We start from the raw sequence: 27,071 nt of genomic DNA on the forward strand, positions 1-27,071 counted from the left end.
ATCACTTAAGTTCCAGCCCATCCGAACCTTTTACCTCCCCCTCCCCGTCCCTTTTAAACCACCTAAGCCCCGGAACGATGGCGCTAGGAGGAGGCGTGGACCACTGCTTCCAGACTCTGATGACGGATGCTGCTGCCTTTTGAAGATGGTAAGGAGGGTTGTGCCCGTGATGGAGCTGGCTGAGTCCCTCCTCCATCCTTAAAGCCCCTCACACTCCATTCCCCTCCCTCCTTTTTACTCTTCCACCTCCCTTGAACGTCTCCACCCCCCCACCTCTGACTCTATCCATCCCTCCTCTGTTCACCCCCTCCCCCTCCATTTCCCTTCTCCCCCATGAACCACACACAACAGTAACCACAGATAAACTTTATTACAGAGATAATTTGATGCCTAGAGTTTGGGGTCCCATCATTAGCGAGCCGGGGGGTTTTGGGGGGGGGGTCGAAGAGGCCTGCCTGTGGGTGAGCGGGCTGTCGTTTTGATGCTTGCTGCATATGGAGTCCTTTCGAGCATTGTGGGCAAAGCTATATTGGCTGCGCCTGTGGGCTGTCCTGGGCACACTGGTCATTAAAGCAAACAATGCATTTCACTGTATGCGTGATAACGAAATTTGAATCTGAATGTGTTTTCACAGACCAGCGCAGGTAGAGAGAAGAGCGTAGGGGTGCACACAGTATGGAGGGTCCCTCTATCCTTCAGTTGGGGTGGGGAGTCCCTGTGTGGAGGAGAGAGCGATAGACCCTCACACTCCCTGGGGCAGGGGTCCGTGCTGGGGGGGGCTCGGGAAGACCGGGTTGATGAACGAGAAGCCACTGAACTCCTCCTGGTCGAGGCTGAGGAGCAGGAGCTGGTCGGGTGGTGTCAGAGTGGGTGCCCCTCGAGTGAAGAACTTGTCAAAGTTCTCGCCATTCCTCCCGGACTGTGGGGAGAGGGATAAAAGAGGAGAGAGGTGGTGGAATGAGAGAGGGTTAAGGGGAGGAATGACGGGGGAGTGGGAGGGAGGGAGAGGGGGCAAGGTAAGGGGGAGGTACGTGGTAAAACAGGCGTGAGTGGTGGATGGGGGGACGGGGAGGGGAGAGAGACAAAAATAATTATATCCCATCCCCCAAGTCATGTATCGCCCAATCACTTCCGCGCATACACAGAAGATGCTCTCTCTCCTCCCTCTGTACCCCTGCCCTCCCCTCCCTCACCTACCTCCTCCCTCTGTACCCCTGCCCTCCCCTCCATCTCTCACTCCTCCCTCTGTCCCTCTCCCCTTCCCTCCCTCACCTACCTCCTCCCTCTGTACCCCTGCCCTTCCCTCCCTCACCTACCTCCTCCCTCTGTACCCCTGCCCTCCCCTCCATCTCTCTCTCCTCCCTCTGTACCCCTGCCCTCCCCTCCATCTCTCACTCCTCCCTCTGTACCCCTGCCCTCCCCTCCATCTCTCACTCCTCCCTCTGTCCCTCTCCCCTTCCCTCCCTCACCTACCTCCTCCTTCCAATCTCCTTCGCTCTATCCTCCCTCCCACCCTCCCTTTTCCTCCATCCCTCCTTCCCTCTTTCCTCCATCCCTCCTTCATTTCCCTGTCCCTCCCCTCTTTCTCCTCCATCCCACCTTCGCTCTTTCCTCCCTCCCCTTTCTTCCCTCTCTCTTTCATCCATCTCTTTCCTCATTCCCTTCCTCCCTTCCCTCCCTCTCTCCGTCCATTTCCCCTCTCTACCCACTACCACAGTCTCCCTCCCTCCTGCCCCCAGTCCCAGCACCCGGGTCCCTCACTCACTGGCCGGGGTTTGAACGGCGGCTGAACCTCCAGCTTCCGCAGCCGCTCCCAGTCGATCCGCCGAAAGAACGGATGTTCGCGGAGGTCCCGCTGGCCGTCCGCTCCGCAGCCCAGCCGACGGGTGGGGTTCCGCGTCATCAGCTGGCGGAGGAGGAGAGAGTGAGGGGAGGAAGACCAGAGAGAAGGACAGGGGAGGGAGGAGAGTGACATTGAAGAGGAATGAGAGCGGAGAGGAGGAGAGTGGGAGGGAGGGGAGGGAGAGGAGAGAGGGGAAGAGTTGGAGGGGGAAAGGGGAGGGAGAGGGAGCAGAGTGGGAGGGGGAGAGAGGGAGGGTGGAGAGTGAGGGGGAGAAAGAGTGAGAGAGAAGAGAGTGAAGGGGCAGAGGGATGAGTGATGGGGAGAGAAGGAGGAGAGAGTGGTGGGAGAGAAAGAAAAGAATGAAAGAGAGAATGTGGGGGAGAGAGAGGAGAGTGTGGTGGAGAGGAGAGAGAAGGAGGAGAGGTGGAAGGGCAAGAGAGAGCAGAGATTAGGGAGGGAGAGAGGGGTGAGAGGGAGCAGGAAGAGAGGAGGTGTAAAGGGGAGAGAGAGGAGAGATGGAGAGAGTGAAGGGGAGGCAGGTGGGAGAGAGTGTGGGCGAGAAAGTGAGGGGGAGAGGGAGTGGGGAATGAGGATAGGTGGAAGGGGAGAGAAGAGAGTGGGGGTGGGTGGAGTGAGGGAGAAAGAGAGTAGAGGAGGGGGAAAGGGGAAGGAAGAGGCAGAGGGGAAGGGGAGAGAGAAAAGGGGAGAGATGGGAGGGGGAGTGAGGGTGATAGGGAAGGGGAGAGAGAAGGAAGAGGGAGGGAAAAGAGAGATGAGAAGGGGGTGAGGGAGGAGAGGAGGAGAAAGAGAGGGAGGGGGAGAGAGAGGAGTGGGAAAGATGAATGGAGATGGAGATGGTGATATGGGAAGAGAGTGGGATGAGGGAGTGAGAGAGAGGGAGGGGGAGAGAGGGTGGGAGAGATGGAGTGGGTTGAGGGAGAGGGAGGGGGAGAGAGGGGGAGTGAGGGGGAGAGAGGGAGTGGGAGAGATGGAGTGGGTTGAGGGAGAGGGAGGGAGAGAGAGGGGGAGGGGGGAGAGAGGAGAGATGGAGGGGAGAGGGGAAGGGGAAGGTATGAGAGAGGAGGAGGGAGAGAGGGTGGGAAAAGAAGGAGGGGACAGAAGGGGAGGGGAGGGGAGAGAGGTGATGGAGGGATGGGAGATAGTAGAAAGGGTAGGGAGAGGGGGCAGTGAAGGAAGGAAAGAAAATTGGGGGGAAATGGGGTAGAAGGAGGGGGCAGAGTGAGAGAGAGGGAAATGGGAGGGGGAGAGAGGAGGGGAGAGGTGGAGGAGCGGATGGAGTGGAGTGAGGTTGAAGTGAAGGGATGAGTGAGAGATTAGAGGGGAGAAAGGATTGGGGTAAAAGTGCCGACAGTAGGGAAGTGACCTGTGTCTTAACCTGCCTTTCTGCATTCCCACCAGGAGAATCAAAACTCCTTCCCCTTCCACCCACTCCCCCACCTCTGAATCTCCCAGTGGTGTCTCTGTATCCAACTCATTCCAATCCCCCACCCGATGAACCACCGCCCGCGCGTGAGCCGAGGGTCTGAGGGGGTGGGAAGAGGAGAGAATGTGTGGTGAGGTGATGGGCTACTTCCCACTTGCAGATCGACACGGCCTCTCGGGAGAGACCCCTGGGGTATGACACGGTGTGGAGGGGAGGGGTGGGCAGAGGGAGGGTTACTTACCCCCTTGCAGATCGACACAGCCTCTCGGGAGAGACTCCTGGGGTACGACACGTTGCGGTCCAGCACAGACTGGAATAACTCGTCCTCGTCCTCCCCGTCGAACGGAGGCTGTGGGGAGAGATGGGGAAGGAGGTCCGTTAGTCACTCCCTCACCCCACCCTGAACAAAGCAAAATACCATGACACACAAACACTGCTCCACTACAGGGAGGGATTGACATGCTGTGGGAGGGGAGCAACGAGGGACCTCTGCTTTGGGAGAGGGTTGAGGGAGCAGTGAGGGAGGGAACTGTGGCAGGGAGAGGCGGGAACGCTGTTGGAGAGGGTGAGGAATGAACTGAGGGGGGGAGAGGAGGGAGTGTTGAGGGAGGGGAATGAGGAGGAACACTGTGGGAGGGGGTGAGGAGGGAACACTTGAGAGAAGGAGGTGAGGGGGAACTATGAGAGGCGGTAAAAGGGACTGTTGGAGGGGAATGAAGAGGGAACTGTTTGGACGGGGTGAGGAGGGAACGCTGTGGGAGGGTGTTCTGTGGCAGTGGGTGAGGTGGGAGCACTGTGGGAGGAGTGAGGAGGGAGCACTGTGGTAGGAGTGAGGAGGGAGCACTGTGGTAGGCGATGAGGAGGGAGCACTGTGGGAGGAGTGAGGAGGGAGCGCTGTAGGAGGAGTGAGGAGGGAGCACTGTGGTAGGGGATGAGGAGGGAGCACTGTAGGAGGAGTGAGGAGGGAGCACTGTGGGAGGAGTGAGGAGGGAGCACTGTGGTAGGGGATGAGGTGGGAGCACTGTGGGAGGAGTGAGGAGGGAGCACTGTGGTAGGGGATGAGGTGGGAGCACTGTGGGAGGAGTGAGGAGGGAGCACTGTGGTAGGGGATGAGGTGGGAGCACTCTGTGGGAGGTGTGAGGAGGGAGCACTGTGGTAGGGGATGAGGAGGAAACACTGGGAGGAGTGAGGAGGGAGCACTGTGGTCGGGGATGAGGAGGGAGCACTGTGGGAGGAGTGAGGAGGGAGCACTGTAGGAGGAGTGAGGAGGGAGCACTGTGGTAGGGGATGAGGAGGGAGCACTGTGGGAGGAGTGAGGAGGGAGCACTGTAGGAGTAGTGAGGAGGGAGCACTGTGGTAGGGGATGAGGAGGGAGCACTGTGGGAGGAGTGAGGAGGGAGCGCTGTAGGAGGAGTGAGGAGGGAGCACTGTGGTAGGGGATGAGGAGGGAGCACTGTAGGAGGAGTGAGGAGGGAGCACTGTGGGAGGAGTGAGGAGGGAGCACTGTGGTAGGGGATGAGGTGGGAGCACTGTGGGAGGAGTGAGGAGGGAGCACTGTGGTAGGGGATGAGGTGGGAGCACTGTGGGAGGAGTGAGGAGGGAGCACTGTGGTAGGGGATGAGGTGGGAGCACTCTGTGGGAGGTGTGAGGAGGGAGCACTGTGGTAGGGGATGAGGAGGAAACACTGGGAGGAGTGAGGAGGGAGCACTGTGGTCGGGGATGAGGAGGGAGCACTGTGGGAGGAGTGAGGAGGGAGCACTGTAGGAGGAGTGAGGAGGGAGCACTGTGGTAGGGGATGAGGAGGGAGCACTGTGGGAGGAGTGAGGAGGGAGCACTGTAGGAGGAGTGAGGAAGGAGCACTGGTAGGGGATGAGGAGTGAGCACTGTAGGAGGAGTGAGGAGGGAGCACTGAGGGAGGAGTGAGGAGGGAGCACTGTAGGAGTAGTGAGGAGGGAGCACTGTGGTAGGGGATGAGGAGGGAGCACTGTGGGATGAGTGAGGAGGGATCACTGTGGTAGGGGATGAAGAAGGAGCACTGTAGGAGTATTGAGGAGGGAGCACTGTGGTAGGGGATGACGAGGGAGCACTGTGGTAGGGGATGAGGAGGGAGCACTGTCGGAGGAGTGAGGAGGGATCACTGTGGTAGGGGATGAGGAGGGAGCACTGTGGGAGGAGTGAGGAGGGAGCACTGTGGTAGGGGATGAGAAGGGAGCACTGTGGGAGGAGTGAGGAGGGAGCACTGTGGTAGGGGATGAGGAGGGAGCACTGTAGGAGGAGTGAGGAGGGAGCACTGTGGGAGGAGTGAGGAGGGAGCACTGTGGTAGGGGATGAGGAGGGAGCATTGTAGGAGGATTGAGGAGGGAGCACTGTGATAGGGGATGAGGAGGGAGCACTGTAGGAGGAGTGAGGAGGGAGCACTGTGGTAGGGGATGAGGAGGGAGCACTGGAGGAGTGAGGAGGGAGCACTGTGGTAGGGGATGAGGAGGGAGCACTGTAGGAGGAGGGAGCACTGTGGTAGGGGATGAGGAGGAAGCACTATGGGATGAGTGAGGAGGGAGCACTGTGGGAGGAGTGAGGAGGGAGCACTGGTAGGGGATGAGGAGGGAGCACTGTGGGAGGAGTGAAGAGAGAGCACCGTGGGAGGAGTGAGGAGGGAGCACTGTGGTAGGGGATGAGGAGGGAGCACTGTGGGAAGAGTGAGGAGGGAGCACTGTGGTAGGGGATGAGGAGGGAGCACTGTAGGAGGAGTGAGGAGGGAGCACTGTGGGAGGAGTGAGGAGGGAGCACTGTGGTAGGGGATGAGGTGGGAGCACTGTGGGAGGAGTGAGGAGGGAGCACTGTGGTAGGGGATGAGGTGGGAGCACTGTGGGAGGAGTGAGGAGGGAGCACTGTGGTAGGGGATGAGGTGGGAGCACTCTGTGGGAGGTGTGAGGAGGTGGCACTGTGGTAGGGGATGAGGAGGAAACACTGTAGGAGGAGTGAGGAGGGAGCACTGTCGGAGGAGTGAGGAGGGATCACTGTGGTAGGGGATGAGGAGGGAGCACTGTGGGAGGAGTGAGGAGGGAGCACTGTGGTAGGGGATGAGAAGGGAGCACTGTGGGAGGAGTGAGGAGGGAGCACTGTGGTAGGGGATGAGGAGGGAGCACTGTAGGAGGAGTGAGGAGGGAGCACTGTGGGAGGAGTGAGGAGGGAGCACTGTGGTAGGGGATGAGGAGGGAGCATTGTAGGAGGATTGAGGAGGGAGCACTGTGATAGGGGATGAGGAGGGAGCACTGTGGGAAGAGTGAGGAGGGAGCACTGTGGTAGGGGATGAGGAGGGAGCACTGTAGGAGGAGTGAGGAGGGAGCACTGTGGGAGGAGTGAGGAGGGAGCACTGTGGTAGGGGATGAGGTGGGAGCACTGTGGGAGGAGTGAGGAGGGAGCACTGTGGTCGGGGATGAGGAGGGAGCACTGTGGGAGGAGTAAGGAGGGAGCACTGTAGGAGGAGTGAGGAGGGAGCACTGTGGTAGGGGATGAGGAGGGAGCACTGTGGGAGGAGTGAGGAGGGAGCACTGTAGGAGGAGTGAGGAAGGAGCACTGGTAGGGGATGAGGAGTGAGCACTGTAGGAGGAGTGAGGAGGGAGCACTGAGGGAGGAGTGAGGAGGGAGCACTTTAGGAGTAGTGAGGAGGGAGCACTGTGGTAGGGGATGAGGAGGGAGCACTGTGGGAGGAGTGAGGAGGGATCACTGTGGTAGGGGATGAAGAAGGAGCACTGTAGGAGTAGTGAGGAGGGAGCACTGTGGTAGGGGATGACGAGGGAGCACTGTGGGAGGAGTGAGGAGGGAGCACTGTGGTAGGGGATGAGAAGGGAGCACTGTGGGAGGAGTGAGGAGGGAGCACTGTGGTAGGGGATGAGGAGGGAGCACTGTAGGAGGAGTGAGGAGGGAGCACTGTGGGAGGAGTGAGGAGGGAGCACTGTGGTAGGGGATGAGGAGGGAGCATTGTAGGAGGATTGAGGAGGGAGCACTGTGATAGGGGATGAGGAGGGAGCACTGTAGGAGGAGTGAGGAGGGAGCACTGTGGTAGGGGATGAGGAGGGAGCACTGGAGGAGTGAGGAGGGAGCACTGTGGTAGGGGATGAGGAGGGAGCACTGTAGGAGGAGTGAGGAGGGAGCACTGTGGGAGGAGTGAGGAGGGAGCACTGTGGTAGGGGATGAGGAGGGAGCATTGTAGGAGGATTGAGGAGGGAGCACTGTGATAGGGGATGAGGAGGGAGCACTGTAGGAGGAGTGAGGAGGGAGCACTGTGGTAGGGGATGAGGAGGAAGCACTGTGGGATGAGTGAGGAGGGAGCACTGTGGGAGGAGTGAGGAGGGAGCACTGGTAGGGGATGAGGAGGGAGCACTGTGGGAGGAGTGAAGAGGGAGCACCGTGGGAGGAGTGAGGAGGGAGCACTGTGGTAGGGGATGAGGAGGGAGCACTGTGGGAAGAGTGAGGAGGGAGCACTGTGGTAGGGGATGAGGAGGGAGCACTGTAGGAGGAGTGAGGAGGGAGCACTGTGGTAGGGGATGAGGAGGGAGCACTGTAGGAGGAGTGAGGAGGGAGCACTGTGGTAGGGGATGAGGAGGAAGCACTGTGGGAGGAGTGAGGAGGGAGCACTGTAGGAGGAGTGAGGAGGGAGCACTGTAGGAGGAGTGAGGAGGGAGCACTGTGGTAGGGGATGAGGAGGGAGCACTGTAGGAGGAGTGAGGAGGGAGCACTGTGGGAGGAGTGAGGAGGGAGCACTGTGGTAGGGGATGAGGTGGGAGCACTGTGGGAGGAGTGAGGAGGGAGCACTGTGGTAGGGGATGAGGTGGGAGCACTGTGGGAGGAGTGAGGTGGGAGCACTGTGGGAGGAGTGAGGAGGGAGCACTGTGGTAGGGGATGAGGAGGGAGCACTGTGGGAGGAGTGAGGAGGGAGCACTGTGGGAGGGGATGAGGTGGGAGCACTGTGGGAGGAGTGAGGAGGGAGCACTGAGGGAGGAGTGAGGAGGGAGCACTGTAGGAGGAGTGAGGAGGGAGCACTGTGGTAGGGGATGAGGAGGAAGCACTGTGGGAGGAGTGAGGAGGGAGCACTGTGGTCGGGGATGAGGAGGGAGCACTGTGGGAGGAGTGAGGAGGGAGCACTGTAGGAGGAGTGAGGAGGGAGCACTGTGGTAGGGGATGAGGAGGGAGCACTGTGGGAGGAGTGAGGAGGGAGCACTGTAGGAGGAGTGAGGAAGGAGCACTGGTAGGGGATGAGGAGGGAGCACTGTAGGAGGAGTGAGGAGGGAGCACTGAGGGAGGAGTGAGGAGGGAGCACTGTAGGAGTAGTGAGGAGGGAGCACTGTGGTAGGGGATGAGAAGTGAGCACTGTGGGAGGAGTGAGGAGGGAGCACTGTGGGAGGGGATGAGGTGGGAGCACTGTGGGAGGAGTGAGGAGGGAGCACTGTGGGAGGAGTGAGGAGGGAGCACTGTAGGAGGAGTGAGGAGGGAGCACTGTGGTAGGGGATGAGGAGGAAGCACTGTGGGAGGAGTGAGGAGGGAGCACTGTGGTAGGGGATGAGGAGGAAACACTGGGAGGAGTGAGGAGGGAGCACTGTGGTCGGGGATGAGGAGGGAGCACTGTGGGAGGAGTGAGGAGGGAGCACTGTAGGAGGAGTGAGGAGGGAGCACTGTGGTAGGGGATGAGGAGGAAGCACTGTGGGAGGAGTGAAGAGGGAGCACTGTAGGAGGAGTGAGGAAGGAGCACTGGTAGGGGATGAGGAGTGAGCACTGTAGGAGGAGTGAGGAGGGAGCACTGAGGGAGGAGTGAGGAGGGAGCACTGTAGGAGTAGTGAGGAGGGAGCACTGTGGGAGGAGTGAGGAGGGATCACTGTGGTAGGGGATGAAGAAGGAGCACTGTAGGAGTAGTGAGGAGGGAGCACTGTGGTAGGGGATGACGAGGGAGCACTGTGGTAGGGGATGAGGAGGGAGCACTGTCGGAGGAGTGAGGAGGGATCACTGTGGTAGGGGATGAGGAGGGAGCACTGTGGGAGGAGTGAGGAGGGAGCACTGTGGTAGGGGATGAGGAGGGAGCACTGTAGGAGGAGTGAGGAGGGAGCACTGTGGTAGGGGATGAGGAGGGAGCACTGTGGTAGGGGATGAGAAGGGAGCACTGTGGGAGGAGTGAGGAGGGAGCACTGTGGTAGGGGATGAGGAGGGAGCACTGTAGGAGGAGGGAGCACTGTGGGAGGAGTGAGGAGGGAGCACTGTGGTAGGGGATGAGGAGGGAGCACTGTAGGAGGAGTGAGGAGGGAGCACTGTGGTAGGGGATAAGGAGGGAGCACTGTGTTAGGGGATGAGGAGGGAGCACTGTGGGAGGAGTGAGGAGGGCGCACTGTGGGAGGAGTGAGGAGGGAGCACTGTGGTAGGGGATGAGGAGGGAGCACTGTAGGAGGAGTGAGGAGGGAGCACTGTGGTAGGGGATGAGGAGTGAGCATTGTAGGAGGATTGAGGAGGGAGCACTGTGATAGGGGATGAGGCGGGAGCACTGTAGGAGGAGTGAGGAGGGAGCACTGTGGTAGGGGATGAGGAGGGAGCACTGGAGGAGTGAGGAGGGAGCACTGTGGTAGGGGATGAGGAGGGAGCACTGTAGGAGGAGGGAGCACTGTGGTAGGGGATGAGGAGGAAGTACTGTGGGATGAGTGAGGAGGGAGCACTGTAGGAGGAGTGAGGAGGGAGCACTGTGGTAGGGGATGAGGAGGAAGCACTGTGGGGGGAGTGAGGAGGAAGCACTGTAGGAGGAGTGAGGAGGGATCACTGTGGTGGGGATGAGGAGGGAGCACTGTAGGAGGAGTGAGGAGGGAGCACTGTGGTAGGGGATGAGGAGGAAGCACTGTGGCAGGAGTGAGGAGGGAGCACTCTAGGAGGAGTGAGGAGGGAGCACTGTGTTAGTGGATGAGGAGGAAGCCCTGTGGGAGGAGTGAGGAGGGAGCACTGTGGTAGGGGATGAGGAGGGAGCACTGTAGGAGGAGTGAGGAGGGAGCACTGTGGTGGGGATGAGGAGGAAGCACTGTAGGAGTAGTGAGGAGGGAGCACTGTGGTAGGGGATGAGGAGGGAGCACTGTAGGAGGAGTGAGGAGGGAGCACTGTGGTAGGGGATGAGGAGGGAGCACTGTGGTAGGGGATGAGGAGGGAGCACTGTGGGAGGAGTGAGGAGGGAGCACTTTGGTAGGGGATGAGGAGGGAGCACTGTGGGAGGAGTGAAGAGGGAGCACTGTGGGAGGAGTGAGGAGGGAGCACTGTGGTAGGGGATGAGGAGGGAGCACTGTGGGAGGAGTGAGGATGGAGCACTGTGGTAGGGGATGAGGAGGGAGCACTGTAGGAGGAGTGAGGAGGGAGCACTGTGGTAGGGGATGAGGAGGGAGCACTGTGGGAGGAGTGAGGAGGGAGCACTGTGGTAGGGGATGAGGAGGGAGCACTGTGGGAGGAGTGAGGAGGGAGCACTGTGGTAGGGGATGAGGAGGGAGCACTGTAGGAGGAGTGAGGAGGGAGCACTGTGGGAGGAGTGAGCACTGTGGTAGGAGATGAGGAGGGAGCACTGTAGGAGGAGTGAGGAGGGAGCACTGTGGTAGGGGATAAGGAGGGAGCACTGTGGTAGGGGATGAGGAGGGAGCACTGTGGGAGGAGTGAGGAGAGAGCACTGTGGGAGGAGTGAGGAGGGAGCACTGTGGTGGGGATGAGGAGGAAGCACTGTGGGAGGAGTGAGGAGGGAGCACTGTGGGAGGAGTGAGGAGGGAGCACTGTAGGAGGAGTGTGGAGGGAGCACTGTGGTAGGGGATGAGGAGGAAGCACTGTGGGGGAGTGAGGAGGAAGCACTGTAGGAGGAGTGAGGAGGGATCACTGTGGTGGGGATGAGGAGGATGCACTGTGGGAGGAGTGAGGAGGGTGCACTGTAGGAGGAGTGAGGAGGGAGCACTGTGGGAGGAGTGTGGAGGGAGCACTGTGGGAGGAGTGAGGAGGGAGCACTGTGGTAGGGGATGAGGAGGGAGCACTGTGGGAGGATTGAAGAGGGAGCACTGTGGTAGGAGTGAGGAGGGAGCACTGTGGTAGGGGGAGGAGGAATCACTGTGGGAGGAGTGAGGAGGGAGCACTATGGGATGAGTGAGGAGGGAGCACTGTAGGAGGAGTGAGGAGGGAGCACTGTGGGAGGAGTGAGGAGGGAGCACTGTAGGAGGAGGGAGGAGGGAGCACTGTGGGAGGAGTGAGGAGGGAGCACTGTGGTAGGGGACGAGGAGGGAGCACTGTGGGAAGAGTGAGGAGGGAGCACTGTGGTAGGGGATGAGGAGGGAGCACTGTGGGAGGAGTGAGGAGGGAGCACTGTAGGAGGAGTGAGGAGGGAGCACTGTGGTAGGGGATGAGGATGGAGCACTGTGGGAGGAGTGAGGAGGGAGCACTGTAGGAGTAGTGAGGAGGGAGCACTGTGGGAGGAGTGAGGAGGGAGCACTGTGGTAGGGGATGAGGAGGGAGCACTGTAGGAGGAGTGAGGAGGGAGCACTGTGGTAGGGGATGAGGAGGGAGCACTGTGGTAGGGGATGAGGAGGGAGCACTGTGGGAGGAGTGAGGAGGGAGCACTGTGGTAGGGGATGAGGTGGGAGCACTGTGGGAGGAGTGAGGAGGGAGCACTGTGGTAGGGGATGAGGAGGGAGCACTGTGGGAGGAGTGAGGAGGGAGCACTGTGGTAGGGGATGAGGAGGGAGCACTGTAGGAGGAGTGAGGAGGGAGCACTGTGGGAGGAGTGAGGAGGGAGCACTGTGGTAGGGGATGAGGAGAGAGCACTGTAGGAGGAGTGAGGAGGGAGCACTGTGGTAGGGGATAAGGAGGGAGCACTGTGGTAGGGGATGAGGAGGGAGCACTGTGGGAGGAGTGAGGAGAGAGCACTGTGGGAGGAGTGAGGAGGGAGCACTGTGGTGGGGATGAGGAGGAAGCACTGTGGGAGGAGTGAGGAGGGGAGCACTGTGGGAGGAGTGAGGAGGGAGCACTGTAGGAGGAGTGAGGAGGGAGCACTGTGGTAGGGGATGAGGAGGAAGCACTGTGGGGGGAGTGAGGAGGAAGCACTGTAGGAGGAGTGAGGAGGGATCACTGTGGTGGGGATGAGGAGGATGCACTGTGGGAGGAGTGAGGAGGGTGCACTGTAGGAGGAGTGAGGAGGGAGCACTGTGGGAGGAGTGAGGAGGGAGCACTGTGGGAGGAGTGAGGAGGGAGCACTGTGGTAGGGGATGAGGAGGGAGCACTGTGGGAGGATTGAAGAGGGAGCACTGTGGGAGGAGTGAGGAGGGAGCACTGTGGTAGGGGGAGGAGGAAGCACTGTGGGAGGAGTGAGGAGGGAGCACTGTGGGATGAGTGTGGAGGGAGCACTGTAGGAGGAGTGAGGAGGGAGCACTGCGGGAGGAGTGAGGAGGGAGCACTGTAGGAGGAGTGAGGAGGGAGCACTGTGGGAGGAGTGAGGAGGGAGCACTGTGGTAGGGGATGAGGAGGGAGCACTGTGGGAGGAGTGAAGAGGGAGCACTGTGGGAGGAGTGAGAAGGGAGCACTGTGGGAGGGGATGAGGAGGGAGCACTGTGGGAAGAGTGAGGAGGGAGCACTGTGGTAGGGGATGAGGAGGGAGCACTGTGGGAGGAGTGAGGAGGGAGCACTGTAGGAGGAGTGAGGAGGGAGCACTGTGGTAGGGGATGAGGAGGGAGCACTGTGGGAGGAGTGAGGAGGGAGCACTGTAGGAGTAGTGAGGAGGGAGCACTGTGGGAGGAGTGAGGAGGGAGCACTGTGGTAGGGGATGAGGAGGGAGCACTGTAGGAGGAGTGAGGAGGGAGCACTGTGGTAGGGGATGAGGAGGGAGCACTGTGGTAGGGGATGAGGAGGGAGCACTGTGGGAGGAGTGAGGAGGGAGCACTGTGGGAGGAGTGAGGAGGGAGCACTGTGGTAGGGGATGAGGTGGGAGCACTGTGGGAGGAGTGAGGAGGGAGCACTGTGGTAGGGGATGAGGAGGGAGCACTGTGGGAGGAGTGAGGAGGGAGCACTGTGGTATGGGATGAGGAGGGAGCACTGTAGGAGGAGTGAGGAGGGAGCACTGTGGTAGGGGATGAGGAGGGAGTACTGTGGGAGGAGTGAGGAGGGAGCACTGTGGGAGGAGTGAGGAGGGAGCACTGTGGTAGTGGATGAGGAGGGCACTGAATGACGTGGCGTCTGTGAACCACTCACCTGTCCTGCGAGCATCTCATATAGCAAGACCCCGTAAGACCACCAATCGACAGATTTACCGTAGGGTTGGTAGTTTATAATCTATAGGAGATAATACAACAAGTTCTGGCTTCACTCCACACCAACGTAAAGGAGGACCCACCCCAGTAGGATCAAAATGTACTTTATTGTCAAAGGTGATGTATATGACAATATGGAACCCTGACTTTCATTTTCCTGCAAATCTATGGAACAGTAACCTTAACAGGATCAATGAAAGATCAACCAGGATGCAGAAGACAACAAACTGTGCAAATTCAAATATAAATAAATTGCAATAACTGAGGAGAACATGAGATAACAGGATAGAGTCGTTAAAGTGGGATCATTGGTTGTTGAACATTTCAATGGATGGGCAAGTGAACACAATTATCCTCTTTCCTAAGAGCCTGATGACTGAGGGGCAGTAACCATTCTTGAGCCTGGTGGTTCGAGTCCTGAGGCTCTTGTACCTTCCACCTGATAGCAGCAGTGAGAAGATGGCGTGGCCTGGATGGTGGGGATCTCTGACGATGGACTCTGCTTTACTATAGCAGCGTTTCAGTAAGGGGAAGCGGGATTAAAAAAGTTTACAGCAGATAAAAGGCCCAACTCCTCAACGTCCATGCAGACTGACCCAGCTGCTCATGTTTGCCCGATGGCTTCTACAGATGCCCTCTTCAAAGTATCTTGACTGATTTAATCTCGGTCTGGTAGGGCAATTCGTATGCTCAGGAAGGTAAGAAGCTGCAGAGTGCATTGCACTCAGCCCAGTACATCACGGGTACATCCCTCCCCACCGTCAGGAGTAGCTACACGAGGTGCTGCCTCAAGAAGGCAAGGTCACCATCAAAGATCGCCACCATCCGGGCCGTGTCTCCCATCGGGCAGGAGGTACAGAAGCCTGAAGCCCCACTTCACCAGGTCCAGGATCGCCACCATCCGGGCCGTGTCTCCCATCGGGCAGGAGGTACAGAAGCCTGAAGCCCCACTTCACCAGGTCCAGGATCGGCACCATCCGGGCCGTGTCTCCCATCGGGCAGGAGGTACAGAAGCCTGAAGCCCCACTTCACCAGGTCCAGGATCGACTACCTCCCTTCAACCAATTAGCACAATCCTAATCACAGTAACACCATGACCACTTAGTTTAATTGTGTTCCTTCTGTGGAAAATTGCGTCTGATTTATCTTTAATTTCTGTGTTTCTTTGTGAGTGATGCTGTGTGCCTTTGATGTCGCTGCAAAGTTTTTCATTGCACCCGTGTTCACACGGGCTCGTGCTTCTTGATTCATCACCAGCAATGATGAGATGGCCTTTAGAGAGGAGGTGGAAGAGTCAGGGCCTGGTCCAGACAAGTAACCTCTTCCTCAATGCCAACAGGACAAAGAGTCGGAATCGGAACCGGGTTTCATACAGTTTCACTAACGTACGTCGTGAAATTTGTTGTGCTGCAGCAGCAGTACGTTGCATTATGTAATAAAAAATGTAAATTACAATGAGAAGACGAAAAAATAAATTAAATAAGCAGTGCAAAAATATGGAAAAATTAGTGAGGTAGAGTTCATGGGTTCATTGTCTACTCAGAAATCTAACGGCAGAGGGGAAGAAGCTGCTCCTAAAATGCTGAGTGTGGGTCTTCAGGTTCCTGTACCTCCTTGATGGTAGCAATGAGAAGAGGGCAGGTCCTGTCCTGAGCGACTGGGTTCTTTTGTGATGGATCTTCAGAAGGCATTGCCATTTGAAGATGTCCTCAGTGCTGAGGAGACTAGTGCCCATGATGGAGATGGCCAAGTTTACAACTTCCTGCAGCTTTTTCTGACCCTGTGCATCAGATGGTGAAGCAGCCAGTCAGAATGCTCTCCATGGAAATTTTGCCAACAATAGTTCTATCTCAGCAGTGTCTCAGAGAGGCAGCGTCCATTATTAAGGACGTCCAGCACCCAGGGCATGCCCTTTTCTCACTGTTACCATCAGGGAGGAGATACAGGAGCCTGAAGCCACACACTCAGTGATTCAGGAACAGCTTCCTCCCCTCTGCCATCTGATTCCTAAATGGACATTGAAGCTTTGGACACTACCTCACTTTTTAAAAAATATACAGTATTCCTATTTTTTGCATGTTTAAAAAAATCTATTCAATATACATATAAAGTAATTGATTTACTTGTTTATTTATTATTATTATTATTTTTATTTTTCTCTCTCTGCTAGATTATGAATTGCATTGAACTGCTGCTGCTAAGTTAACAAATTTCACGTCACATGCTGGTGATAATAAACCTGATTCTGATTCATCGGGAAATTTATAGAAGGCATTTGAGCCACGTGGTCCTGAGTGCAGAGAGAATAGAGCAGTGGACTATATACACATCCTGGAGGTGCGCCAATGTTGATTGTCAGCGAGGAGGGGATATTATTTCTGTGGTCTCCTGGTAAGGAAATCAAGGGTTCAGAGGCCCAGGTTTGGAGCTGGCTGAGGAGATTGTTACCGACTTCAGGAGAACTCGATCCACTCACACCCCTCTTTATATCGGTGGCACAGCAGAGGAAACTGGGAGCAGAGCACATTATTCACAATCAGGAGAACTGTTCCTTCTGTGGAGGCTGAAGACAGCTGGACTTTGCAGACCCGTACTCACGCCACAGAGTAGCGGGCATACCAACGCTGCATCGTGTGGAAACTGCACTGTGGCAGACAGGAAGGCTTTACACTGGCAGTGATAACTGCCTAACACATCACCTGCGGCAGCCTACCCGCCATTACGGACATACACACAGAAAGGTGCCGGAAAAGGGCCAGTAACATCATGAAGGGTCCCACTCACCCTGCTTGACCCACTCCCATCAGGAAGAAGAATATGTAGCACTCACACCAGGACCACCACACCCAAAAACAGTTACTCTCCCCAAGCAGTGAGACCGATCGACACTGTCACTGTGAACCCACCCTCCACACCCCCAACCACCACTACATTATCATTTCCTCTCAGTCACCTTATGTACTCAGTCACTCCTGTGCCTGGCGTCACTGTATGGACATATAATCGATCTATGTATATAAGCTATCCTATGTATTTAAAATGTGTTTTTTCTGCTGCATCAGATCCAGAGTAACAATTATTTTCTTCTCCTTTACACTTGTGTACTGGAAATGACATTAAACAATCTTGAATGGACTTGTGCATCAAACAATAAATAAACTCAACTTTGATGTTAATACACCAGCTTTAACCATTTCTGTACTCCATTGACAGACCACCCTTTGGGTGAAAAGGTTGCCCCTTGGATCTCTATTAAATCTCCCTCCCGTCTCACCATAAACCTGTGCCCTCTGGTTCTTGATTGCCCAACCCTGGGGAAAAAGACTCTGCACATTCACCCTACCTGTGCCCCTCGTGGTTTTATACACCACTGTAAGGTCACCCCTCAGTCTCCTACGCCCCAAAGAATAAAGTCCCAACCTGTCCAATCTCTCTTCATAACTCAGTCCCTCGAATCCCAGCAACATCCTTGTAATTCTCCTCTGCACCTTCCCAGCTCAAAGGCATCTTTCCTACAGCAGGGCGACCAGAACCGAACACAAAACTCCAAGTGCGGTCTCACCAACGTCTTGTACAATTACAACATAACGTCCCAACTCCTGCACTCTGTGCCCTGTCTGAAGGCGGCCAGCATGCCAAACTCCTTCACTGCCCTGTCTACCTGTGACTCCACTTTCAGGGAACCATGTCCCTGTACCCCTGGGTCCCTCTGTTCCACAACACTCCCCAGGGTCCCTGTCTACCTGTGACTCCACTTTCAGGGAACCATGTCCCTGTACCCCTGGGTCCCTCTGTTCCACAACACTCCCCAGGGTCCCTGTCTACCTGTGACTCCACTTTCAGGGAACCATGTCCCTGTACCCCTGGGTCCCTCTGTTCCACAACACTCCCCAGGGTCCCTGTCTACCTGTGACTCCACTTTCAGGGAACCATGTCCCTGTACCCCTGGGTCACACTGTTCCACAACACTCCCCAGGGTCCCTGTCTACCTGTGACTCCACTTTCAGAGAACCATGTCCCTGTACCCCTGGGTCACACTGTTCCACAACACTCCCCAGGGTCCCTGTCTACCTGTGACTCCACTTTCAGGAACCATGTCCCTATACCCCTGGGTCCCTCTGTTCCACAACACTCCCCAGGGTCCCTGTCTACCTGTGACTCCACTTTCAGGGAACCATGTCCCCGTACCCCTGGGTCACACTGTTCCACAACACTACCCAGGGTCCCTGTCTACCTGAGACTCCACTTTCAGGGAACCATGTCCCTGTACCCCAGGGTCCCTCTGTTCCACAACACTCCCCAGGGTCCCTGTCTACCTGTGACTCCACTTTCAGAGAACCATGTCCCCGTACCCCTGGGTCACACTGTTCTACAACACTCCCCAGGGTCCCTGTCTACCTGAGACTCCACTTTCAGGGAACCATGTCCCCGTACCCCTGGGTCACACTGTTCTAAAACACTCCCCAGGGTCCCTGTCTACCTGTGACTCCACTTTCAGAGAACCATGTCCCCGTACCCCTGGGTCACACTGTTCTATAACACTCCCCAGGGTCCCTGTCTACCTGTGACTCCACTTTCAGAGAACCATGTCCCCGTACCCCTGGGTCACACTGTTCCACAACACTCCCCAGGGTCCCTGTCTACCTGTGACTCCCCTTTCAGAGAACCATGTCCCTGTACCCCTGGGTCACACTGTTCTATGACACTCCCCTGTGACCTGCCATTCACTGTGGAAGGACCCTGGATTGTCTTCCCAAAACACAACTCCTCACACTGATCCAAATGAAACCATTTGTCATTACCTGGCCCACTTGCCCAGCTGATCAAGGTCCCCTGTACCGTTTCACACACACACACACACACACACACACACACACACACACACACACACACACACACACACACACACACACACACACACACACACACACACACACACCCCTACCTCTGGGGCAATGTAGTCGGGGGTTCCACAGAAGGTCCTGGTGGTAGCCCCATTAAAAATGTTTTCCTTGCACATTCCAAAGTCCGCGATCTTGATGTGTCCCTCAGAGTCAAGCAGCACGTTGTCCAACTTCAGATCTCTGGTGAGAAATGGAAGATTACTGTCAACAGAGGAACTCCACGGAGGTCAACCCTCTACCCCACACTGCCCCTTCCCAACCACTCCCATGTTCAGATGACCATAAGACATAGGAAGCAGAATTAGGCCATTCAGCCCATCGAGTCTGCTCCACTATTCCATCATGGCTGATCCCGGATCACACTCAACCTCATTCCCGCTTTCTCACAATATCCTTTGATGCCCTGACCATTCAGGAAATTATCTAATTCCACCCTAAATATACCCACAGACTTGGCCTCTGAAGCAGTCTGTGGCAGAGTATTCTACAGATTTACTACTCTCTGGCTAAAAATATTCCTCCTTACCTTTATTCTAAAGGGTAGCCCCTCATGTTTGAGGTTGTGCCCTCTAGTTCTGGATACTCCACCATAGGAACCATCCTCTCCACGTCCACCCTATCCAGTCCTTTCAACATTCGGTAGCTTTCCCACATTGTTCTCAATTCAGTGAGTACAGGCCCAAAGCTGCAAAACGCTCCTCATATGTTAACCCCTTCATTCCCAGAATCATCCTCATGAACCTCCTCTGGACTCTGTCCAATGACAACCTTTTTGAGATATGGGGCCCAAAACTGTTGACAATACACTAAGTGCTTCCTGACTAGTGTCTTATAACAGCTCATCATTATCTGCTTGCTTTTATATTCTATTCCCTTCCCCACCCCTTCCCATCTACTCTGACCCCTTCCCATCCACTCTGACCCCTTCCTATCCACTCTCATTGCTTCCCATTCACATTCCCCCTTCCCATTAACTCCCAGTTTTCAAATTCCCAATGGGACCCACCGCTTCCCATTCACTCCCACAGTACAAACCCTAACAGGACCCCAACTCTTCCCATTCATTTTGACTGTTCCAGTTGGACCCTGCCCTTTCCCATTCACTCCCACCATCCATACTCCCAACGGGTCATATCCCTTCCAACTCACTCTTATCGCCTGCACTCCCAATGGGACCCTAGCCTACTCATTCACACCCACTGTCCACACTCCCAATGGGATCCTAACTCTTCCCATTCAACCACAATGGAAACTCATCCTGATACATTCACTTCCATCATCCATACACCCAAGGGAACCCCATACCTACCCATCAACTCCCACCGTCCACACTCCTAATGGGATCCAAAACATCCCTTTCACTTTCACCATGACAATCCCAATGGGACACCACCCTTTCCATCACCCACATTGTATACACTCACAGTAGGACCCAGTCCCCTGAGTCACTCCCACTGTCCCCACTCCTTCCAATTCACTCCCAATGGGACCTCACTGTTTCCATTCACTCCTGCTGTCCCAATAGGACCTCACCCCTTCCCATTCACTCCCACCATCCACATTCCCCACGGGACCCTGCCCTTCCCATTCACTTCCGTTATCTACACTCCCATGGGTACTCCATTCCTTTCTATTCACTCCCATTGGAACACCGCCCCCTTCACATTTACATTCACTTTCTACTCTCCGAATGGGACCTGACACATTTACATTCAGTCCACACTTCCAATGCGATTCCACCCCTTCCCATTCACTCCCACCGTCACACTCCCAATGGGACACCACCCCTTCCCATTGACTCCCACCGTCACACTTCCAATGCGATTCCACCCCTTCCCATTCACTCCCACCGTCACACTCCCAATGGGACACCACCCCTTCCCATTCACTCCCACCGTCACACTCCCAATGGGACACCACCCCTTCCCATTGACTCCCACCGTCACACTTCCAATGCGATTCCACCCCTTCCCATTCACTCCCACCGTCACACTCCCAAAGGGACACCACCCCTTCCCATTCACTCCCACCGTCACACTCCCAATGGGACACCACCCCTTCCCATTCACTCCCACCGTCACACTTCCAATGCGATTCCACCCCTTCCCATTCACTCCCACCGTCACACTCCCAAAGGGACACCACCCCTTCCCATTGACTCCCACCGTCACACTCCCAAAGGGACACCACCCCTTCCCATTGACTCCCACCGTCACACTCCCAAAGGGACACCACCCCCTGCCCACTCACACCCTACATCCACACACTCTCAATGGGATCCCACCCCTTCCCATTCACTCCCACCGTCACACTCCCAATGGGACACCACCCCTTCCCATTGACTTCCACCGTCACACTCCCAATGGGACACCACCCCTTCCCATTGACTCCCACCGTCACACTCCCAATGGGACACCACCCCTTCCCATTGACTCCCATCGTCACACTCCCAATGGGACACCACCCCTTCCCATTCACTCCCACCGTCACACTCCCAATGGGACACCACCCCTTCCCATTGACTCCCACCGTCACACTTCCAATGCGATTCCACCCCTTCCCATTCACTCCCACCGTCACACTCCCAATGGGACACCACCCCTTCCCATTGACTCCCACCGTCACACTTCCAATGCGATTCCACCCCTTCCCATTCACTCCCACCGTCACACTCCCAATGGGACACCACCCCCTGCCCACTCACACCCTACATCCACACTCTCTCAATGGGATCCCACCCCTTCCCATTTACTCCAACCGTCACACTCCCAGTGGGACACCACCCCTTCCCATTGACTCCCACCGTCACACTCCCAATGGGACACCACCCGTCCCATTGACTCCCACCGTCACACTCCCAATGGGACACCACCCCTTCCCATTGACTCCCACCGTCACACTCCCAAAGGGACACCACCCCTTCCCATTGACTCCCACCGTCACACTCCCAATGGGACACCACCCCTTCCCATTGACTCCCACCGTCACACTCCCAATGGGACACCACCCCTTCCCATTGACTCCCACCGTCACACTCCCAGTGGGACACCACCCCTTCCCATTGACTCCCACCGTCACACTCCCAATGGGACACCACCCCTTCCCATTGACTCCCACCGTCACACTTCCAATGCGATTCCACCCCTTCCCATTCACTCCCACCGTCACACTCCCAATGGGACACCACCCCCTGCCCACTCACATCCTACATCCACACTCTCTCAATGGGATCCCACCCCTTCCCATTTACTCCAACCGTCACACTCCCAGTGGGACACCACCCCTTCCCATTGACTCCCACCGTCACACTCCCAATGGGACACCACCCGTCCCATTGACTCCCACCGTCACACTCCCAATGGGACACCACCCCTTCCCATTGACTCCCACCGTCACACTCCCAAAGGGACACCACCCCTTCCCATTGACTCCCACCGTCACACTCCCAATGGGACACCACCCCTTCCCATTGACTCCCACCGTCACACTCCCAATGGGACACCACCCCTTCCCATTGACTCCCACCGTCACACTCCCAGTGGGACACCACCCCTTCCCATTGACTCCCACCGTCACACTCCCAATGGGACACCACCCCTTCCCATTGACTCCCACCGTCACACTCCCAATGGGACACCACCCCCTGCCCACTCACACCCTACATCCACACTCTCTCAATGAGACACCACCCCTTCCCATTGACTCCCACCGTCACACTCCCAATGGGACACCACCCCTTCCCATTCACTCCTACCGTCACACTCCCAATCGGACACCACCCCTTCCCATTCACTCCTACCGTCACACTCCCAATGGGACACCACCCCTTCCCATTGACTCCCACCGTCACACTCCCAATGGGACACCACCCCTTCCCATTGACTTCCACCGTCACACTCCCAATGGGACACCACCCCTTCCCATTGACTCCCACCGTCACACTCCCAATGGGACACCACCCCTTCCCATTGACTCCCATCGTCACACTCCCAATGGGACACCACCCCTTCCCATTCACTCCCACCGTCACACTCCCAATGGGACACCACCCCTTCCCATTGACTCCCACCGTCACACTCCCAATGGGACACCACCCCTTCCCATTGACTCCCACCGTCACACTCCCAATGGGACACCACCCCTTCCCATTGACTCCCACCGTCACCCTCCCAAAGGGACACCACCCCTTCCCATTGACTCCCACCGTCACCCTCCCAAAGGGACACCACCCCTTCCCATTGACTCCCACCGTCACACTTCCAATGCGATTCCACCCCTTCCCATTCACTCCCACCGTCACCCTCCCAAAGGGACACCACCCCTTGCCCATTCACACCCAAGATCTACACTCCCAAAGGGACTCCACACCCTGCCCACTCACACCCTACATCCACACTCTCTCAATGGGATCCCAACCCTACCCATTTACTCCAACCGTCACACTCCCAGTGGGACCCCACCCTTTCCCATTCACTCCCACCGTCCACACTAACAAATGGACCCCACCCCTTCCCATTTACTCCAACCATCACACTCCCAGTGGGACCCCACCCCTTCCCATTCACTCCCAATGAGACCCCACACCATCCCCAGCCAAACCCCTAATGGGAGGCCTCAACCTACCCATTCACACCCAACATCTACACTCTCAATGATATGCCACACATTCCCATTCATTCCCACTGTCCACACACCCAATGGAACCCACCCTTTTCCATTCATTCCCACTGTCCACACTCCCAATGGAACCCACCCTTTTCCATTCATTCCCACTGTCCACACTCCCAATGGAACCCACCCTTTCCATTCATTCCCACTGTCCACACTCCCAATGGAACCCACTCTTTCCATTCACTCCCACTGTCTACACTCCCAATGGGCCCCACACTTTCCATTCATTCCCACTGTCCACACTCCCAATGGGCCCCACCCTTTCCATTCATTCCCACTGTCCACACTCCCAATGGGCCCCATCCTTTTCCATTCATTACCACTGTCCACACTCCCAATGGAACCCACCCTTTTCCATTCATTCCCACTGTCCTCATTCCCAATGGAACCCACCTTTTCCATTCATTCCCACTGTCCACACTCCCAATGGAAACCACCCTTTTCCATTCATTCCCACTGTCCTCATTCCCAATGGAACCCACCTTTTCCATTCATTCCCACTGTCCACACTCCCAATGGAACCCACCCTTTCCATTCATTCCCACTGTCTACACTCCCAATGGAACCCACCCTTTCCATTCATTCCCACTGTCCACACTCCCAATGGAACCCACCCTTTCCATTCATTACCACTGTCCACACTCCCAATGGAACCCACCCTTTTCCATTCATTCCCACTGTCCTCATTCCCAATGGAACCCACCCTTTCCATTCATTCCCACTGTCCACACTCCCAATGGAACCCACCCTTTCCATTCATTCCCACTGTCTACACTCCCAATGGAACCCACCCTTTCCATTCATTCCCACTGTCCACACTCCCAATGGAACCCACCCTTTCCATTCATTCCCACTGTCTACACTCCCAATGGAACCCACCCTTTCCATTCATTCCCACTGTCCACACTCCCAATGGGCCCCATCCTTTTCCATTCATTCCCTCTGTCCACACTCCCAATGGGCCCCATCCTTTTCCATTCATTCCCACTGTCCACACTCCCAATGGAACCCACCCTTTCCATTCACTCCCACTGTCCACACTCCCAATGGGCCCCATCCTTTTCCATTCATTCCCTCTGTCCACACACCCAATGGAACCCACCTTTTGCATTCACTCCCACTGTCCACACTCCCAAAGGGCCCCACCCTTTCCATTCAATCCCACTGTCCACACTCCCAATGGGATCCACCCTTTCCATTCATTCCCACTGTCCACACTCCCAATGGGCCCCACCCTGTCCATTCATTCCCACTGTCCACACTCCCAATGGGATCCACCCTTTCCGTTCATTCCCACTGTCCACACTCCCAATGGGATCCACCCTTTCCATTCACTCCCACTGTCCACACTCCCAAAGGGCCCCACCCTTTCCATTCAATCCCACTGTCCACACTCCCAATGGGATCCACCCTTTCCATTCATTCCCACTGTCCACACTCCCAATGGGCCCCACCCTGTCCATTCATTCCCACTGTCCACACTCCCAATGGGATCCACCCTTTCCGTTCATTCCCACTGTCCACACTCCCAATGGGCCCCACCCTGTCCATTCATTCCCACTGTCCACACTCCCAATGGAACCCACCCTTTCCATTTATTCCCACTGTCCACACTCCCAATGGACCTCATCCCTTCCCATTCACTCTCACAGTCCATCCTAATGGGGTCCCCATAGAAGCCCTGGCCACCATGCTGTTGGAATACTTTACCTGTAGATGATGCCATGGTCGTGGAGGTAGAAGAGACCAATCGCTATTTCTGCTGCATAAAACCTGAAGGGCAGTGGGGATTTGGGCAAAGGAGAGAGAAGGAGAGGATTGTAAAAGGGGAGGGGTATGTGATGAGAAGAGGAGATGGGTGGTGTTGTATGAGGGATGAGAAGAGTGGGGTAAAGGGAGGGTAGGCAGCAATAAGGTGGTGGATGTAGGGAGTTGTAGGAGGGGCAAGGGAAGTGGTGGTTAGAATTAATCCAAATTTGAACACATCCCACCACCCATGATGACCTCAGGCCAGGAGATCTCCAAGGATAAAATCTCCATTTGCACCAGGAGCGGGTTGGTGCTGGAGCGAGAGGTAGATTGACAGAGGATGGTGCAGGCATCAATGATGTAATCAGGTAAGGAGAGGAGTGAGGTGAGTGATGAGGGATCCGTCATGAGAGAGAGAGATGGATGGACAAAGTGAGAGATGGGATGGTTTGAGTGAGTGAAGAATGGTGTGAGTGAGTGACAGATGTATGGATAGAGTGGGTGACGGATGGAAGGACAGTGATGGACAGGAGAGTGATAGATGGATGGAAGGAGAGTGATGGATAGAATGAGTGTGTGATGAATGGAAGCAGTATGTGATGGATGGAAGCAGTGTGTGATGGATGGAATGAGTTTGTGATGGATGGAAGCAGTGTGTGATGGATGGAATGAGTTTGTGATGGATGGAAGGAGAGTGATGGATGGAAGGAAAGAGTGATAAATGGAAGGAGAGAGAGATATGGGTGGAATGAGTGAGTGAAGGATGGAATTAGTGTGTGATGGACAGACGGAGAGAGTGATGGACGGAAGGAGAGAGTGATGGACGGAAGGAGAGAGTGATGGACGGAATGAGTGTGTGATGGATGGAAGAGAGTGATGGATGGAATGAGAGACTGATGGATGGAAGGAGAGTGTGATAGATGGAAGGAGAGAGTGATGGATGGAATGAGTGTGTGATGGGTGAAATGAGTGTGTGATGAATGGAAGGAGAGAGTGATGGATGAAAGGAGTGTGTGATGGATGGAATGAGTGAGTGATGGAGGGAAGGAGAGTGTGATGGATGGAATGAGTGTGTGATGGATGGAAGGAGAGAGAGATGGATGGAAGGAGAGTGATGGATGGAATGAGAGAATGATGGATGGAAGGAAAGAGTGACGGGTGGAATGCGTGTGTGATTGGTGGAATTAGTGTGTGCTGGATTGAAGGAGAGAGTGATGGATAGAAGGAGTGTGTGATGGATGAAAGGAGAGTGTGATGGATGGAATGAGTGTGTGATGGATGGAAGGAGAGAGTGATGGATGGAAGGAGAGTGATGGATGGAAGGAAAGAGTGATGGGTGGAATGAGTGTGTGATGGATGGAAGGAGAGAGTGATGGATGGAAGGATAGAGTGATGGATGGGTGGAGTGTGTGATGGATGGCAGGAGAGGGTGATGGATGGAAGGAGAGAGTGATAGATGGAAGGAGAGTGATGGATGGAAGGAAAGAGTGATGGGTGGAATGAGTGTGTGATGGATAGAAGGAGTGTGTGATGGAAAAAAGGAGTGTGTGATGGATGGAATGAGTGAGTGAGTGATGGATGGAAGGAGTGCGTGATGGATGGAATGAGTGAGTGAGTGATGGATGGAAGGAGAGAGAGATGGATGGAAGGAGTGTGTGATGGATGGCAGGAGAGTGATGGATGGAAGGAGAGAGTGGTGGATGGAAGGAGAGTGATGGATGGAAGGAAAGAGTGATGGGTGGAAGGAGTGTGTGATGGATGGCAGGAGAGTGATGGATGGAAGGAGAGAGTGGTGGATGGAAGGAGAGTGATGGATGGAAGGAAAGAGTGATGGGTGGAATGAGTGTGTGATGGATGGAAGGAGAGAGTGATGGATGGAAGGAGAGTGATGGATGGAAGGAAAGAGTGATGGGTGGAATGAGTGTGTGATGGATGAAAGCAGTGTGTGATGGATAGAAGGAGTGTGTGATGAATGAAAGGAGAGTGTGATGGATGGAATGAGTCTGTGATGGATGGAAGGAGGTAGTGATGGATGGAAGGATAGAGTGATGGATGGGTGGAGTGTGTGATGGATGGCAGGAGAGAGTGATGGATGGAAGGAGAGTGATGGATGGAAGGAAAGAGTGATGGATGAAAGGAGAGAGTGATGGATGGAAGGAGGGTGA

General features: G+C 55.8%; 1 protein-coding gene across 14 annotated transcripts in view; it reads right to left on the reverse strand.

Moving 5' to 3' along the window:
* Nucleotides 1-351: 351 nt before the first annotated feature.
* LOC140716017 (protein kinase C alpha type-like) overlaps nt 352-27,071 on the reverse strand; it is a 176,071-nt gene continuing 149,351 nt past the window's right edge. For all 14 annotated transcript variants that reach the window (XM_073028665.1, XM_073028668.1, XM_073028666.1 and 11 more), the window contains 6 exons: nt 24,868-24,930; nt 18,528-18,666; nt 13,524-13,604; nt 3,529-3,636; nt 1,766-1,906; nt 352-919 (listed from right to left, as the gene is read on the reverse strand). In XM_073028665.1, the coding sequence (XP_072884766.1) occupies nt 743-919; nt 1,766-1,906; nt 3,529-3,636; nt 13,524-13,604; nt 18,528-18,666; nt 24,868-24,930 (709 nt within the window). In that variant the 3' untranslated portion in view covers nt 352-742. The remainder of the gene's footprint in view (nt 920-1,765; nt 1,907-3,528; nt 3,637-13,523; nt 13,605-18,527; nt 18,667-24,867; nt 24,931-27,071) is intronic.

Source organism: Hemitrygon akajei, chromosome 24 (genome assembly GCF_048418815.1).
Source record: "Hemitrygon akajei chromosome 24, sHemAka1.3, whole genome shotgun sequence".
Taxonomy (NCBI): Eukaryota; Metazoa; Chordata; class Chondrichthyes; order Myliobatiformes; family Dasyatidae; genus Hemitrygon; species Hemitrygon akajei.